The sequence below is a fragment of the Xiphophorus couchianus genome, chromosome 22 (assembly GCF_001444195.1).
Source record: "Xiphophorus couchianus chromosome 22, X_couchianus-1.0, whole genome shotgun sequence".
Lineage (NCBI taxonomy): Eukaryota > Metazoa > Chordata > Actinopteri > Cyprinodontiformes > Poeciliidae > Xiphophorus > Xiphophorus couchianus.
In genome coordinates this window covers 3,013,023-3,030,310 of record NC_040249.1, presented here as the reverse complement: position 1 = coordinate 3,030,310, position 17,288 = coordinate 3,013,023, and the positions used below count along the sequence as shown (strand labels likewise).

The 17,288-nt window shown below is 41.0% G+C and overlaps 1 protein-coding gene and 1 long non-coding RNA gene across 3 annotated transcripts in view; one reads left to right on the top strand and one right to left on the bottom strand.

Annotated features, from left to right (window-relative positions):
• meis1b (Meis homeobox 1 b) overlaps positions 1-11,705 on the bottom strand; it is a 107,742-nt gene extending 96,037 nt beyond the window's left edge. Inside the window, exons 1-6 of one of the 2 annotated variants that reach the window (XM_028006013.1) lie at positions 10,841-11,705; positions 8,722-8,942; positions 7,480-7,621; positions 7,148-7,198; positions 6,516-6,566; positions 4,925-5,068 (exon numbers count right to left, since the gene is read on the bottom strand). In XM_028006013.1, the coding sequence (XP_027861814.1) occupies positions 4,925-5,068; positions 6,516-6,566; positions 7,148-7,198; positions 7,480-7,621; positions 8,722-8,942; positions 10,841-10,852 (621 nt within the window). In that variant the 5' untranslated portion in view covers positions 10,853-11,705. The remainder of the gene's footprint in view (positions 1-4,924; positions 5,069-6,515; positions 6,567-7,147; positions 7,199-7,479; positions 7,622-8,721; positions 8,943-10,840) is intronic. The other variant, XM_028006014.1, reaches the window with a different exon arrangement.
• On the top strand, positions 1,031-1,633 carry LOC114137443 (uncharacterized). The gene is made up of 2 exons (XR_003593994.1): positions 1,031-1,522; positions 1,597-1,633. It is a non-coding gene; the product is annotated as an uncharacterized LOC114137443 (long non-coding RNA).
• Positions 11,706-17,288: the final 5,583 nt, after the last annotated feature.

Here is a 17,288-nt window from a genome sequence, read left to right as displayed (position 1 = left end):
TTTTACGCGAGGGAGACTTTTTAAAAATAATAATGAAAAAGTCCAAAGGAGTTCAAGTCAGCAGAGTTGGGCAGTGACTAGTTATATTTAGGCAGTTACATTTACTGGAGGACCTTTTGGGGGGGGGGAAACTTACTTTTAGGAGTATTTTTACTACACTGTCCGTTTTACTTTTATTTCCGTAAAATTTCTGAGTTCTCTTCCCACTGCGAGTAACTTTACTGAACAAACATGTTTTAATCAAAAATTCACAAAACACAGACACACACCTGTAGTTTTTGGAAAATGTTCATAAGTTTTATATTGAAAGAAATAGTTTCTTTTCCCTGATTTTGTTATTTAGTAAATTACGTTAGTTATATGACTTATTTTCAATTTTGCTCTTTAAACAAATTTCATATTTTGGTCTATTTGATGATGTAATTTTCAAATATTAAATGACTGATGTTTTGATCAGTAACCCAGAACACGAGCAGCTGTTTTACCAAATACGTTTTGGGTCATTTCTTGGACATGGCAACGTGGACGTAGTGCCACTCTGATCCGAGTACAATTTTTGACTACTCTACCAACTTTCGCACATCAGTCGCCGGGTATTCACTCCTATGTCAACATAAAGTCAAGCAGGAATTTTTTCTTTTCTTTTCTTGAAGAAAAAGAAGAAGTTTCAATTATTTCCAGCCCCACTTCAGCCCGCATGGCTCAATCAAGTAGAGGAGCTCTTGAGACTTGGAGTGAGTCCTCAGCACTATTAGCAGTGCTCAGGCTCCACGGGCCTCGGAGTTCATTAGTAAATTGCAGTAACTCTCCCCACCCCACTCCACCCCTTGCTCTCTGTGCAATTAAAGACAACGGTGCAAACGACATTCTGCAACATTTCCCTGACTCCTCAAACCGAGCTGGACGTGTGTGTGCCAGGCAAATTGGGCATGCTGCTGCAGTCGTACTCACACAACAATAAGCTGCTATATATATATATATATATATATATATATATATATATATATATATATATATATATATATATAGTCAATAAGCGGTTCTGCAGGAGAATTTCTTCCCAAAGAATTTGTACCTGCGAGAAAAGTCTCTGCAAAACCAGCAAGGAAGGAGTTAAGAGAGTCCAACTGGTGCTAACCAATCACTCCAGTCACATAGCACCTGAGGGGGGTGCTGCATTTATCAGGCTGGTCTGAACACACACACACACTGCAGCGCGTGCACGCACACAATCACACACCCACACACACGCTCGCGCAGAGAAAGACACACACAAACATTGGGAGGGTGAGCCCAAACTAGCTGGGCTGCATTCACAAGTCAGCGCAGCGCCTCTGACTTCTTCACCTCTCAGCTATGCTCTGCTTTTCTTTTTGAAAGTGCCGCTCGATCTCCCCTTTTGACAAGCTACGAAAAGAAAAAAAGGGGGAAACACACAATGCAGAGACACCTAAAGAATGAACCCGGAATCACTCCTATGACGAGGGATCGTGCAACTGAGAAAGTCAGCATTGTGAGATTGGTGAGTTTAATAAATTCAAAGTATTTTTTTTTTCCTCCCACTGACATTTTTTTTTTCTTCTCCTTCTGCTACAGTCGCCTCGCTGGAATAAATTGGTTTGTGAATAAATGAGCCCAGTTTCTCCTTCTTGTTAACATTGTTCCTTTGTGCAAATTCACTTTCCAGTCCACTTCAACTTTATGCCCAAGGGCATATATTAAAAATACATATGGAAAGAGATAATGCTCGCACAATGCAAATTTGTTAAGGTTGCCACTGCCTAACTACCACAGTTGAGATGTAGCACAAAAAAGTAATTTTTTCTCTCTGAACTTTCAACATTAAATATATATAAATCGTAGGTAAAACTATGCCACTTGAATTTTGGGTAGAACATATTTACAGAGTTTTTTATTTTATTATTTCATCTTAAATGCAATATGTACAACGTTTTGTACAGTCTTTGATAATCAATTAATCACGTTTAATCCAATGAATTGTTTCCGCTCCAATAAATATGGCTGCAACTACCATTTATTTTAGTTATTGATTTGTCAAATGACTATTTTGATGATTAAATGAAGCTAAAATGCCACTTGAGTTTTGGGTAAACCACATTTTGCAATGTTTTTTTTCTCTATTATTTCATCTTAAATGCAAAATGTAAAATTTTTTTGTACAGTTTTGGCTTAATGACCGCTCTGAGTGCGCTGCTCTTTCAGCAAATGGCCTTCTTCGAGTCTGTATGCACCAATAATGATTGATCGATTACTTCATTTGTTGATGATTACTTCAACAATTGATTAATCGCGATTAATTGTTTCAGCCCTAAAATATATATACATATAAAGTTTGTCATGAGATTCAGCTTTGTTTGAGTTACAATGCCTGCATTCAGCATAAACAGGCGTGCACCCGCTGCCTGTTTGGATATGCCTGTTTGCGCACACACAAAATAAGCTCATCCGTCAACATTACACATCTGTCAAAAAGTTATCTTATATCTTGATATGCTCGCAGGTCATTTGTGTTCCTCTGTCAGAGTAAACACAATCCGGTGAGGATCCATCCTGATTTGGCTGCACAGGGACCATCATTATGTTAAAATAGGCCACGTCTTCATACAGTCAATTAAAGATCTGCACGAGTGCCCCCGAGCACAACATCATTTCCTTCATATACCTCAAAGCCCCAGGGTTTTAACTCGCTATTTGCACATCTTGCATGCCGCAGAGCTTCAGTCAATCCTCTGACCTATCCATTTGAAATCATAATAATATAAAGGAAATTCTCTTCCTTTTTCCCTCCCTCCCAACCCAGAATCCCTGAGAGAATAGGTGACAATGCTGCTCAAAGAGACACTTAAATGCACAAGTGGCGTTCTGTGTTATTTAATTATGTCCCTGAATTAAATGAAGTATTATCTTCCACTGTGATCTCTCTCTCTCTTTCTGTGTGTCTCTCATTTCCATAATCAGACATAAGGGCCAGGGATCGGAGGAGCAGTGCATGCGCAATGGGGCGTGAGGGGAGGGGGGAATCTTCCCTGTCGGGGCCCCCAGTCCTCTCCCAGTCCTCCCATTCAGTCCAGAACATAAAAAGCCAGTGGCTGCCCCTCTCCTCCACTCAGACCAACCACTCAACCATATGGAAGTCCGTGGATTTAAATTATTTAGTCTAATCGCTTCATTACTTTTTATGTAGGACTATCCAGCTAATCCCTTTAATTTGGACACTTGATTCTCACCCCCAACCCCCTTGCTGCCATCTATAGGTTATAACCTCTATTATCATAAGCCCCTTTAAAACTCTGGGATAGTTTAACTTGTTCTCGTCTATAGAGGCTAAAGATGCACCAATCAGGTTTGTCGTGGCTGGGAGCAATTTTTGGTTTTCTTTGCGAGGCCAGCCAGTTATGATTCCCATGTTTTGGTCTAAGAACTAAAAATGCAAAGATAAAAGTTGTAACTCCAACAGAAAATTAAAGATTCACAACATTATCCTCATGTAGGCATCAAAGTGGAATTATTTGTTGAACCACAGAAAAAAAAAAAAAAAACTGGATCAAAGTACATACAGTTGGATCATACATTCGTAAATTAATATTGTGACCTTCCTAAAATACTGGCAAAAAAGAAAGAAAAGAAAAAAATCACCCTCTTTATAACAAAAAAAAAAAATCTGATTTAGGCAAAAAAAAAAAAAAAAAACGGAGAAAAAAAAATCGTTTTTGGCAAAAACAAAAAAAAAAGACATCATTCAGTTTATTTCTATAGCACCAATTCACAACAAATGTTGTCTCGAGGCCCTTTACAAAAGAAACTAATCATTTCAGTTCAACTACACACACATTCCAATTGATCCTAGTTATCCAGCAGCTCAGTAAGCTCAAGTAATCATCCAAAGTAGTTTAAAAAGTTTCTATCTAAGGAAACCCAGCAGATTTCATCAAGTCACTAACTTGCATCGTTCACGAGTTACTTTTGAACATCGGCCGGTTCCAACGACCGGCCCGACAGATCGGTGCGTCTCCTGCTGCAGCCTCATCTAGCTCAAACAGACCCGCGCTATTAATAGCAAACATCCAGATTTGCATAATTCTAATCATCAGTTACTGTTATCATTATTTAACTGCAGCGTACGGACCATTAGGGTCATGTGTGTGAAGCATGCTTGTCCCCAGAGTCCCAACAGTCAGCGGAGCACATAATGAAGGCTGTGGTTATCACCGATATCTGCACAAAAGAAAACACTCCCTAATCTACCTTTTGATACCGCCAACTGCTTCTATTGTTTTGTTTTTTTCTAAATAAACCTTCCTATTGGGGTAGAATCTGTGCAGAGTAAAGCAGAGGAGAGGAGAGGAGAGGAGAGGAGAGGAGAGGAGAGGAGAGGAGAGGACGGGGGTCCCGATAAGCAATGTGCACTCATGTCTAAGGAAAAACACTGACAAGACGAGTAATGAACCGTGAACCCTACAGTGGAGAAACCACAGTCTGCAGCCCCACAACGCTGCACTCTCCTCTCAGCTCCACGTCACCCAGGAGCTTTGCTTCATTTCTGGTGAGGGGTGGAGGGGCAGGGGGGGGGGGCTTCCAAAAAAGAGAGAGAAAAATGAAGAGGGGCTCTAAATTAAAATCGACATGAAGCAGGTCAAGTTTACGGCGATTCTTTGGCGAGGTAATCTCCTCAGGTCGGTTCCGGGTTCAAGTCTTAATGGACCAATAATAGCAACATTATTCAGATTTCTCTTCTTTCATTCCGATGGATGGAATGTAAAACGGGCTTTAATCATATGCAAATAACAGAAGAGTGAGGCAGTGACCCAGAATAGCTGAATAGCCAGCAGGGAGAGAACACACACACACGTGCACCCACGCACACACACACATACGCCGTTACAGATGGAGAGACGCAGCTCACCTGGTCCAACGCCACCGATCTTGTGATTTCCTCGTTGTCTGATTTGGAGCCCCCCTCTCTGTCGTCTATGACCAAGTCGATGGGCATCTTGCCTTTCAAGCAGCTGATGTACCGGTGACAGAAATTATCACACAGCTCGTGTACCTGCAGGGAGGGGAGGGGGAAATCACACAGCAGTGCCATGATTTAAAAACATTTTTTTAAAAACACACCAGCAAAGATTTCAGGAGGCAAAAAATATGTGATAAAACCATTGACTGAGTGCTTTAAAGAAGAAGAAGGTTTTGTTATTTTAACAGTAAAATTACAAAGATTTCTTCAGTGGGGAAATAATGTACAGTAAGTGAGTGTGGAGAAAAGTAGCATTGATTTGCAATACTTGCTGGCACAAATCATCTTATCGACTAAGCAGAAAAACAACTAGTTTTGAAACGATGTGACTTTAGGGAAACATATTTGAGTTTGTGATAATCCTTTCAGGTTCATGAGCTTAACACACCTACAGCTTATTATTCACGTTAATTCAAAACTACAAGGCAAGAGTGAGTTATTTTAACAATAACCAGTGCAAGATTTGACTCTATTTTTGTGAGCGTAAAAAAAAATTAAAAAAAACTTTCAACAAGCTTATATTAAATTAGCAAGATATTAAAAGTTGTACGTTAATAACTGTAAAGTTTGGTCATTTTAAACGGTGTTCTGGATTCCAGTTTGCCACTGATTAAGGCGCGTTGGGTCCAGTGAATTTTGGTTTTCATCAAGTCAGTGGCGGCTGCTGCTGCTGCTGCTGCTGCTGCTGCGTGACTTTCATTTCTCTCCACTCAAAATAGAGATATCGTCAAAAATTGACAGTGACAAGAGGGCTCAGAGGCTACAACACACTCAACACCCGTGCTAAATTCATCATCGGTGCCCCGGGTAGTGGCCATTAAGCCGAGGACGACCCGCTTGACTGACATTTAAGGTAAACTGTTTAATGTCGCCTCAGAAAGGCTGTATTGTCACTGCTGGGGTGATGCATCCCGACCTGATTTTTTTTTTTTTTTTTCCTGCACCAGGGAATCGAAACTTTTGCTTCCTTTCAATCTGAGCGCAAGATCTTGTGTGCAAGTCGCAAAAAAAGAAAAGAAAAAAAGATAGTATTAATTTCTCAAAGTAAAAGTTGACAGCGGGATTTCAGCGGTCTATCTGATACAGAGACAAATTAGACCATATCACACTCATCGCTCGGTCTACCCACAGATGGCAGCCTGAGGGCCTTCTGCCCTCCGCAAAGAATCAATTCTGGAAAAAAAAAAAATCCCGCAAAGTTTGCCTACATGTTTCACCTTCCGTGCAGTCGCTTGCCAACATTAAGCTTCATTAGAGATATTTGGGCACAGAGAGTATCCGTTCCAGTTGTAACAGCTTGTGCCGTGATTAAACTACGCAAGGCAAAAAAAAAAAAAAAAAAAAAAAAATGGCCGCGTGATTGATTTCGACGCTAATTATAACCGACTCGCAAAAATACATTTATGCAGATACAGCCCATAGGTCTGAAGTGGCATGCTGGACAGAAAAGAAAAAAAAAAAATGGTGATGGTAATATTACCTTCTCCAGCTCCAGAAGATGAAATCGTAAAACTTGAATGGCTTGAATCATCTGAAAAATTAAAATAACAATAAAAAAAATGAGCACTTCACATCTCTTGATATTAAACACGCGCGTTTTTCTCAATGCGAGTGGCTGCAGATGAGCGAAATATTCATACGAATGGAGTTTTATGTGGAAGTGATATTAAACTTGGACGTTATTGCAATGTGGGAAGTGCAAGAGCGCAGACTGGAGCTGCAATAAGCCTCAGAGTCAGAGATCTATTAGCCTCCGCTCATCTAATCTAATGATTTTTTTAAAAAAAAAGAAGAAGAAGAAGGAATGTTGCTCTATAACGTCACATTTAAAACATCAAGTGGTTAAGAAAAGGCTGAACAGAATAACTTTGCTGAGTTCAAAGGCAGCGTTCTAACAGCGGCCCTTTATGTGCACATACAACCAGGGGCCATCATCATATCAAACGGCACAAATCGGGGGGTTTTGGGGGAAGACATGATGTGCAATCCCATTTTAAGTTTTCAGCACCACGTGGCTCTGTGGCGAATAGGAGCAGCCCGCCAGGAGACGCGCCAACCGCGTCCAGAAATACTATCTGAAATGTGCAACATGTGATCATTTGGATTTCTTACCAGATTATCCAACTCTGGATTTGATGAAAACAGAGGCTTTTCTGCCCGAATCTGCAAGCAAAACGAACGCTTTCAGAAAATGCATGAACATGAAACAGGTTCGAGCAGGATTAATGATGCATGGCACTTTTGGAAGAAGAGAAAGAAAGAAAGAAAGAAAGAATAGCACAATGTTTGCGCGCAGCTGAAAACTAATTTTCTTCTCTCCACGCAAAAGTTATAAAGCAAGAGGCTCTTAACTATAGGAGCTCAACCGGTATCAACATGCAGCAAAAGAAAACAAGAAAGAAGAAAAAAAAGCCAAACTTTTTTTTTGTTGTTTTTGTCCCGACCTGCTTTGCAAACACCGCTATGTCTTCATTGAAAGATTCCGACGAACAGACGTCTCCTCCCGCCACCCCGGGCTCTCTGGGGGTGCAAGTCGCTAATTCACATTTCTCAAAAATCAGTGCAAGCAAGGGGAACAGGGGGTGCCTGGAAACACACACACACACACACACACACACACACACACACAATAGCAAATGTCACCAGAGAGAACAGCGCCGGGGTCAACACTACTCCGGGCTATAAGATGTAGCCAGCCGTGCGGCTAGAGCCTCTTTCCCCTTTCCAAAGCTCTTGGCCCGTGGGGACTGCCGCTGCCGCAGCCCGGTGCGCCTCTTCCCCCCCTGTTTATTCGCAAAGGAGAGCCGCAAACAGCGAGGGGACTCCTTTGACTAAATCTGCTCTGCCTCTAATAGCATAAAAAAGTCTGAGAGTCTGTCTAACAATTTCAAAGACAAGGTCTCCCGTTTGGATCTGTGTGATTCAGTGTGTACTGTTGCAATAAGTGTGTGTGTGTTTATGGCTTCTTTTATAAAAAATAAATACATAAATAAAGTGTAGCTTTACAACGCTGTTTAAGAAAACGTCTATGTACAAATATTGGAATAAATTTTTTTGGGAATAATTCATAATTAACTTGTAATATTACGTCAGATAAATTAGCATAAAAAAACCCCATATTTCTAAATATATATATATATAAATATATAGAATTAGCGGTAATTGTTCAAATAAAAAAAAAGGGTAATTACTGCTCCTATTCTAAGAGTTGCGCCGAAACAGAAATAAAATGAGTAAATCGTTAAGTGAATATATATATATATATATATATATATATATATATATATATATATATATATATATATATATATAGGCTACAACAAACGAGAACAAGAAGTTTAGCAAACGTCGAGTTTATAGCTCAAAATGAAGGGAGAAACTTTAGGCGGACATTTAAAGCGACAGTGCATCCAAATGGTAAACTTGAACACTTTTTCCTCTTATTTGTTTTTGCAGAAACGAGCAGCAAACTCGCCTTGCTCTCTAAGTGCGCGTTTTTCAGAGTGTATCCAGAACCAAACACGCTCATGTTTACTTTGCTTTCTACACCAAAAAAGACAAAATAATAATAATAAAAATGATAATAATAAAGACGTCTCCCACCCACCCAACTACATTTTTTTTTTTTTTTTTTTTTTTACACCAAGCTCACCACGGCTGCACACGAACGCCGGTTCGCACCTTACCCGTAAATGGCGTCTTTATCTCTCTTGAGAGCGTCGTTGACGGAGGAGCCCATGCTGGGAGGCATGGAGTTGGTGTGCGCCGTGTGCGGGTACTGGTGGGAGTGCAGCTGGGGTCCGTGGTTGAGGTGCACCGCCTGCATGGAGCGGGCGCCGTGCGGGTCTCCGTACATGGTGGTCGGGATGCCCACCCCGTCCATCCCGTAGTGGGGCAAGTCTTCGTACTGCACACAACAAGCACGCAGTTAAAAGTGTGTGTGTGTGTGTGTGTGTGTGGATGGGGTGTATGTGTTTGGGGGGGGAGAGGTTAAGCGTGGGGATGTACCCGAGTCAAACCAGAAACTTTAATAGACAAAATATCGAATGTGCTGCGTTTGACATTTTAATTATTAAAAAAAAGAAAAAAATAGTTTTCAACGATCATCAAGGAAAGGGGAATTCTTTAGGTTATTTATATATTTTTTATTCATTTCAGAACTACTATTTTAAGAATATATGTATTGTCTTTCCAGCTCTTAAAAATATTGACCCTCATATTAAGACATGTAGTTATGAAGATTTTTATTTTATTCCCGCTCAGAAGAAAAGTTCGCAGGTCTGGACTCTGTTTCCTGAAGACAAAAAGCTACAATGGAGAGTTGTTGTTTTTTTGTTTTTTTTTTACTCTCAGGTCAATGACGGCGACTGTTGAAGCCAAAAGGGAAGAAGAAAAAAAAATGCATATTGATTTTTAAAATAAATTAAATAACAATAATAAAGGCACCAGTAACGCGGCTCATTGAGGATTTTGTCGACTCAACGCGGCGAGTTGTTGGGTTTCAACAAACATCAGCCTGTTGTCTTTTTGTTTGTTTTCTTTTGTTTCCTTTTTACTGTGCACGAAATATCTTAAACTAGTTAATTGCGTCGCTTTCTAATTTTAAAGGCTCATAATTTCGCCTACACACTAAGCACAACATGCGTAGCGCACGCACGTAAAAGCGGATTGTGATTTTTTTTTTTGTGTTTGTTTTTCACACAAGATGTCAACCTAAATAATTCTGCTTTGAGTTGGACATGTCCTGCTAGCTGCTTTTAAAAAAAGCAAACACGCCATCAGTTTATTGGAGAAGCTCGGGAGAAAAATGTAAGCAGACTTTTAATAATAATAAAAAAAAAGAAAGTTAAAATGAAAGTTACGAGGGTAAATTCCTCTTTAGCAGATTGGAAGTGGGGTGAGTGTGTGTGTGTGAGTGTGTGTGTGTGTGTGTGCGGGAGGGGAGAGAGAGAGAAAAAGGGTCTGAATTATTGATGGTGCTCTCAAGACGTGACAAACAAGTGTCGGGGAGAGAGTAAAAAGCATTATCACTTATAGCTGAGCGTCTCGACCCTAAAGGCAAAGAGGTGCAAACCCCAGCGTGGCGCAGCTGCAGCGCAGCGCCAAACTAAGCCGCTAAATGGCTCCGCTTCCCACAACACCACTGCTTTTACACTCTGGAGTACTTTTGTCCGAATCAAGCCAACCTTACTAAAAAATAATAACAATAACAATAATAATAATAATGATGATTTTTTTTTAAAAAAACAACTTTTTGTCTCATTTTTTTAAGCGCGATTTTGGAAAGGAGAGCTAAAGTTTTCCTCTTCCCCTCCATCCTGCAAATAAGTCCGAGTAGTAAATATTGACGGGACGCTTCAAAATCAGGGGGGAAAACGCATGGATTTGTTTTGCCTCTACCCTTCCCTCTCTCTCTCCCTCCTCCCCCCCCCCCTCCGTCGTTCACTTCCAGTTACTGGCCTGTCATAACCAATCTAAGAAACGCAGCCCGACGAGAGATATGATCGCGCTTCCAGCGTCCCGCGGTGGGGCCGGTTCGTGGAGCGCGGCCGTGCGCAGCACCGTGCCAAAAGACGCCAAAACATTACATTTTGTATTTTTGGTCAGGAGGACACGCGGGGCAGAAAGTTTTTTTTTTTTTTTTTTTTTTTTTTGTGCAGCCGACCGTGGGTCCGTGTGTGCTGGTACGAGCGTTAATGAAGCCACGTTACAGAGCGAGCATCGTGGTGGACTTGAGAGAAACTTTTCTCTTTTTTTTTTTTTTTCTTTTCTCTTTTCTGTCAGGGGAGGATTGCCCCTACGTACCCGTTGCGCCATAACCCTCCTCACTCCCTGGTCGTCCTTTCAGTTCGGGTAAATCCCCTCTGAGGCCAGGGTGGACGCGGGGGTAAAAAAAAAAAAGACAGAAGGAAAATCCAAAACAAACGAGAAGAACTCTCAGCACAAAATCCCGAGTTCGTCTTTCACTCTTCTTTGCTGCTGCTGCTGCTTCTTCTTCTTCTTCTTCTTCTTCCACGGAGTGGTGAAGCCAGCTCCCGCTTCGCTCTCGGTGCAAGTTCAGCCCGGGCGCGGCGGATACACGTCCTCGGCTGTCCTCTCTGCAGCGGCGCCGGGGTTCCTTTTTCCCCCCCCCCACCTGAAAAGCGGGGTGAAAATAAAACAAACCCCCTTCAAACAAAACTGTCCACTCTCATGGCTTTTCTTCTTCTTTTTCTTCTTCTCTCCCCTTCTCTCTCTGCCACTCGGACTTGTCAGTCACAACGCGAGGGGGGCTTGTCAAAAGTAGCGGATGAATGATGGATCCGACGCGCGTCTCCACGGGATCGGCACCACCTCAACGCTTAATGGCTCACAGTCGCCGTTAAAAAACGAAGCAGCTCTCCTCTCGCTTTCTTTGATCACTCTCGGCTCCCGGCTTGATTTTCTTATGCAAAAGCGTCTAGAGGAAGATCAAGAGGAGGTGGGGTGATAATTCTGGCTTGGGCTCTCTTAAAGGAGCCACGATCGATGCTGCGCGCGCGCTGGGCTGCGCGAACGCGTCCGGCGGAGAGCGTGTGCGCAGGGCGCGTGTGCATGCGCGAGCCGCCGCGGCCGTTTGTGCGCACAATGGGGACGTTTGTGTGCGTCTCGAGCTCGAGGAGGAGCGCGGAGGATCTGGACCAGACTGCTGAAACCCGGAAGTAGCGGTGGCCATAACAGGTCGCGTCTTACACAACGCACCGGGCTGCAGCAAGTGGCGGCAGAGAGGAGGGGTGGGATGAACCTGCGAGAGGAGCGGAGCCAGCCGCTCTGGGATGAACATTAAAAAATATATTATATATATATATATATATATATATATATATATATATATATTTTAAAACCCACTTATGGTTTGGGATTTGAGTCTCATCCCCAAACACTCACTGCTCGTCTTTAAAACATGCAGATGTTTTGCTGCTAACGGGTTCATAATCCACTTATGGAGCTTGTGAATAGTTTATGGACGACTAATTAATCCAGCTTTTAACTCGGTGTGAGTTATTGTCAGGTGTGTAATCAAGAGCCCTGACAGCCAGGAGTGTAAATGAAGGGCTCGTCTGTTTTCCTGAAGTTTCAAAAATAATGTTTTAACAGTCTGTCGTTACACTATAAAAAGGAATTTTTGGAGGCTATTGAATATTAGGCGATAAAATGATATGAAATTTGAATCAAGGGTCAACATTGTTGCTAGAATTTGACTAAAACGGTTGGTTCAGTCAACTGTTCTTCTCACTCATCTTGTGTCTAACAGGCAGGATGATATTTATGCCGGGTGAATTATGAGTGGATAAATCAACTCAGTAAAAAAAAAAAAAAAAAAAACAACACATTCCCTTAAGATGTGTGGTTGTGATGTTTTCTGTGTTTGAGCAAGAACTCGGTTTGTGTTCAGCTTTTAGCATCAGCGCTAACGCTTATGGTGAAACTTGCTAACAAGTTGAGCGACTCAAATCTGCGGCAGTCCTTAATGGATGATTCATCTTAACTGTGGGGGTCTTAGAACATTACTTTATTCCAACCTTTTAGAATAAATTTTAAATTTGTACTATTTCAATACCTTCTCAGCTTATGCTAGCTTAGCTACAGGGCTAACGCTAAAGATGACGTTGCTAGCAGGCTAGGTGTCCTGAACCGTCGGCAGCCATTGATTTTGAATGGTTCGTTCTAGCTGAGGGTGACTGGGTACATCTGTGTGTTCCCCCTTTAAGGAATAAACCTTAAAAGTTCACTATTTCAGCTCCATTTTGTGACTTTGCTAGATTAGTATTACATTTTATAGCTTAATCGTGAGCTAATTGTCATGTTTTGTTTTAACCATTGGAGAACAATCCAGATTAGCAAAAATGATCTTAACTGGAACCAAGTTAAATTAGTGGAGTGAGTAAATCTTGTTTGGAGTTATTATCAAAGTCTCACATAGCTGTTGAGCTACGCAAATTATTACTTCAGTTTTATTGATAAAATACTAACAGTTTGTTTTACTAGTGTGGTCCATTTGTCTGCAGGTTGCGGACCTTCCCCTCTCTTGCTCAAACTATTCGGATTAATATTAACCTTAGAGCAAAATTATGAAAATGAGCCACACATTTAATAATTGAGGAGAGAGCACACTATTACAATCCATAAGAATAACTAGGTTACATGTAAATGATGCTTGCGTTTAGCCCTCCAATTTTTGTTGCTACATTAAAAAAAACAAAAAACTATTGGAATTTCAGTTTTGGTCTTAATCTTAGGCTGAAGTAGTGCAAACTCTTGGTGAGCGCACCTTTTTAGGTCTGAATCGCAGCTGATGGTGTCCCGCTCCCCCGCAGCTGCGCCGAATGGGTCGCTCCACTCTGCCCGCTCTGTCCAATGGTAGAGAGGCGCAGGGCTGGGGGCTCCCCCTCTATTGGTTCTCTATAGCGTGATCGATCCGAAGCTGATTGATAAGAGTTCTTAGGCCACAATTGCGAGCGGTGCGCAAACTAGGAAAAGAAAAAGAAAAGGAAAAAAAAAAAAAAAAGAGTCGTTTGCGGAGAGAAAACACACAACTTTGCGCCTCCGCCGGTTTTTACGGTGCTTAACTCAATTTACAAAGCAAATTATCTGGCCAGAAAGGGTCTCTGCGTGTTTCTCTTTCAGTCTAACGCACACAAACGCGCGCGCGCACACACACACACACACATATATAAATATATATATATATATATATATATATATATATATATATATATATATATATATATATGATTTCATGCAGGTTTTCAAAACGTCTTAAAGTAAACAAAGTTAAACTCTGATCATGTTGCAAAATGTGTGCATTTAAAGTTAAATTAATTACTAATTCACTTTAAAAGAAAAACGGACTGCTGTGCGCCAAAATCGCTTTCCTCGCAGAGATTCTAAACGTTTTTGGTGAACATGAATGGATTTTAAATGACGATGCGAAACGTACAATGAATGTGCGCTCATTGTACTGGCATTATTTCTTGCATTATTGATGCCGTGTGGTATTAAATGATTACCAAAATTATTTGAAAAAAATGTTTCTCGTTAGATGAGATTTCTTGACAGTAACTTATTTGATTTCCATCAACCTTTCTAAATTTTTTTTTTTCCCCTTTGCGCCAATTAAGACTATACCTCAATATTTGCTTTTAAAAAAAAAAGAATCACTGAGATTTTTCAAGCACGTGACTAGTGTTTACGAGGGGGGGAAAAAACATGGCTGTAGATAGAAATGACCAGAATTATAAAATGTTAAATATACATAACGTATATAAATAACGTTTATCTGATCTCGCTTTTGAGTTTTACGCATCTCTTCCTCCCACTGCAACTTGTGAATGAACACAGTGTGAGAGTAGAAGAGCCCTAATGTCCCCCTGATTGAGCTCAGAAGGTGTCGTTGGTCGGTTTGAAGTTTTCTTTTCTTTCTTTTTTTTTTTTTTTTTCCCCCTTCGCCCAGGAGCGTCCAGCCATCGATCATCTGCCCCCCCGGTGCCACCGCCGGTGTCGCAACACGGATAATGCGGCTTCACACGTTCGGCGCTGATTCCTGAGCCACTAAGTCCCCCGCGAGCGGTCAGAGTCGGGGGGATGATTTTACGGGCATGAAATGACCGGTTTTGAAGAAGAAAAAAAAAAAAAAAAGAAAGAAAGAAAAATAAAAGGCTGCTTCAGTCCGGCCGGCGCGCGGCTCCTCCGTGGAGCGGTCAGACGGCCGGAGGATCCGCCGGGGACTTTTACGCACTGAGGAAACGCGGACCAACGCGTAGACTGACTTGTTGTTCTGTTTATTTCAGCTGTTTTGGCTGGTGAGTATAACGCTCCATCTTTTTCTCTTTTTTTTTCTCTTTTTTTTTTTTAACGCAATTGTAAATAATTAATTAGACACTTTCTTTTTAAATCGCGTTCTTTGTAGGGAAATCGTATATATATATTAAAAAAAAAGGAAAACAAATAGACGCTGAGCCTTCTATCCCAGGTGATGGTGACATCTTGAGCGAAAAGCCACCGCGAATTAACATGAAGGGAGTTGACATCAGTGGCCGCTGACTGTAAAACAACCACCGCGGCATTATAAAGCAATTAAGCTCCTTCAATTAGCGTCCATGAAAATATTTTTTAAAAAGCGAACTGGAGCGCCGCAGTCTCTCTCCTGGAGCTGCTCTCTGGTGAGGGTCAGTGGGGGCTCACTTCGGCTTAATCCGCTTTGCGGTGACGGTAATGCATTGAGTCGTTTCAATAAAATCACTGCGTATTACTTTCAAGTGGCTGGATGCAAATTGACAGCAGCGCGTTTGACCGGAGAAACAAATGGGGAAGCGTTCTTAGTTAGGCGGCCCCAGACGTCGCCTTCGTGTTTTCCTGCGTTTGGACACAATGAAAGGTTAAATAGAAAAACAACAACAACAAAAAAACCTATATTGAAACATATATATATATATATATATATATATATATATATATATATATATATATAACCTCTGTGTTCCATATCGATGTGACCTTTAAAAAACAAATTCCACTGTACAGTTTGAGAACAGATTTTTAGCAGGAAAAGATACAACTTCTATTCTGTTTTTATTTTTTTTTAAATCACCAAACTTCTAAGCAGTTTTTTGGTACTGGCCGGAGTTAGTTCAGGAACAAATGGCAGCCCCCCCCCCCCGGAGAAGTCAAAACGAGGTCAACTCCTCGCAGCCCCGCAGCTCTGCGCCACAAGTTGGGATCTGCAAATGAAAAAAAAAAAAAAAAGAAAAGAAGAAGAAAGGGCCACTGCAAGTCTCTCTGGTTTGTGTCACCGCTGCTGCACACATGCAGACCTGCTGCAAAGTTTTCACAGTTGATCTAATTAGGTGCAACTACCGCCGCTATGTTCTCGCCCTGTACGAGGCTTCGCGTTTGGGGATCATTAGGGCGCATTTACGCGCGCGGTGTGTGTGTGTGTGGTTGCTTTATTTACTTATTTATTTTATGGATTTATTTTTGTTCTTATTAACAGCCCCGTTGTTATTCAGAGGAACATGCGCTCTTGCTTTGTGCAAGCAAATGGTTTATTCTGGTTTTTTTGTTGTTGTTTTTTTATCCAAGTTGGTGCCAAAATGTTACAGAACATACGGCATCAAAATGTTTTTAATCAGAAGGAATTATTATTATTATTACAATTTAGTACTTTCAGGAATTGATTTTTTTTAAAGTACAAAAATAAGATGTTATATGAAATGAAGTAATCCTGATTAGTTTTTTATTATCTAAGCAAAGTGGCAGAAATACTTGTTAGAAAAACAAATACGTTTGTGCTGCTGCCTTTAAGTTTTTGCACTGAAAAAAAAAAACAAATATTGAAGCGCATCACATAATGACGCTTTAACCCTGAACTCAGCAACCGCCTCTAATTATCCGGGGCTGCTCTTTAATCTGAGGTTCTGTTCCCTCCAACTTTGGCCCAAAACTGTTCATCTGAGCCGCTCCTGCCTCCACCACACATTAATGCTTAATCATTTGCGCCGTCTACCGGCTATTTTAGAAATTGCACGCATTGCCAGACATTTAAATAAAGCGAACACAGAAGGAGAGAGAGAGATAGAGAGAGAGGGATCTTTACAATATTAACCTAAATGTCATTTTCGCGAGTCGTTATTTGCACATTTATCAGCGAGGAGTGAAGGCGGTGCGTGTTTATAACGCGTTGTTAATCGTCATCATTTTTGTAGAAGTTTGTGATTGCTGCAATAAAGACTTTCCTCACTCACGCAACGGAGGTTTTTGTGTGTGTGTGTGTGTGTTTTGTATTTAATATCTGCTTCTTCGGTCTTATTCTCTGCAATACAGCTGTTGATATTACGCAGATTTCAACGGCGTTTGCTCAGTTACTGTCAAAAGGTGCTTAAAATGCAAGTGATGAAAAGAACTAAAATCCTTCGGATCACCAGGTGAAGCAGTTCATACCTAGTTTTAATAAAAATGCTTATTTAATCTGGTGTGATTTCTCTACTTATTACAGAACGATTCACATTCACGGTGGTCGTTTGCTATAGATGTGACACATTCAGACAACAGGAGGGTTTTCATCTGTAATTTCAGGCAGACTGATGGTGTAACAGTGAAGAAGAACTGAAAAAACCCCACATACATTATAGCAGCAACAGTGAATTAAAAAGACATAAGAGAAAAGAGTCAGATAAAAATGATATGTATAAAGCCTACCATACTGTTTAAGAGGAGCCTCAAATATAAAACTCTC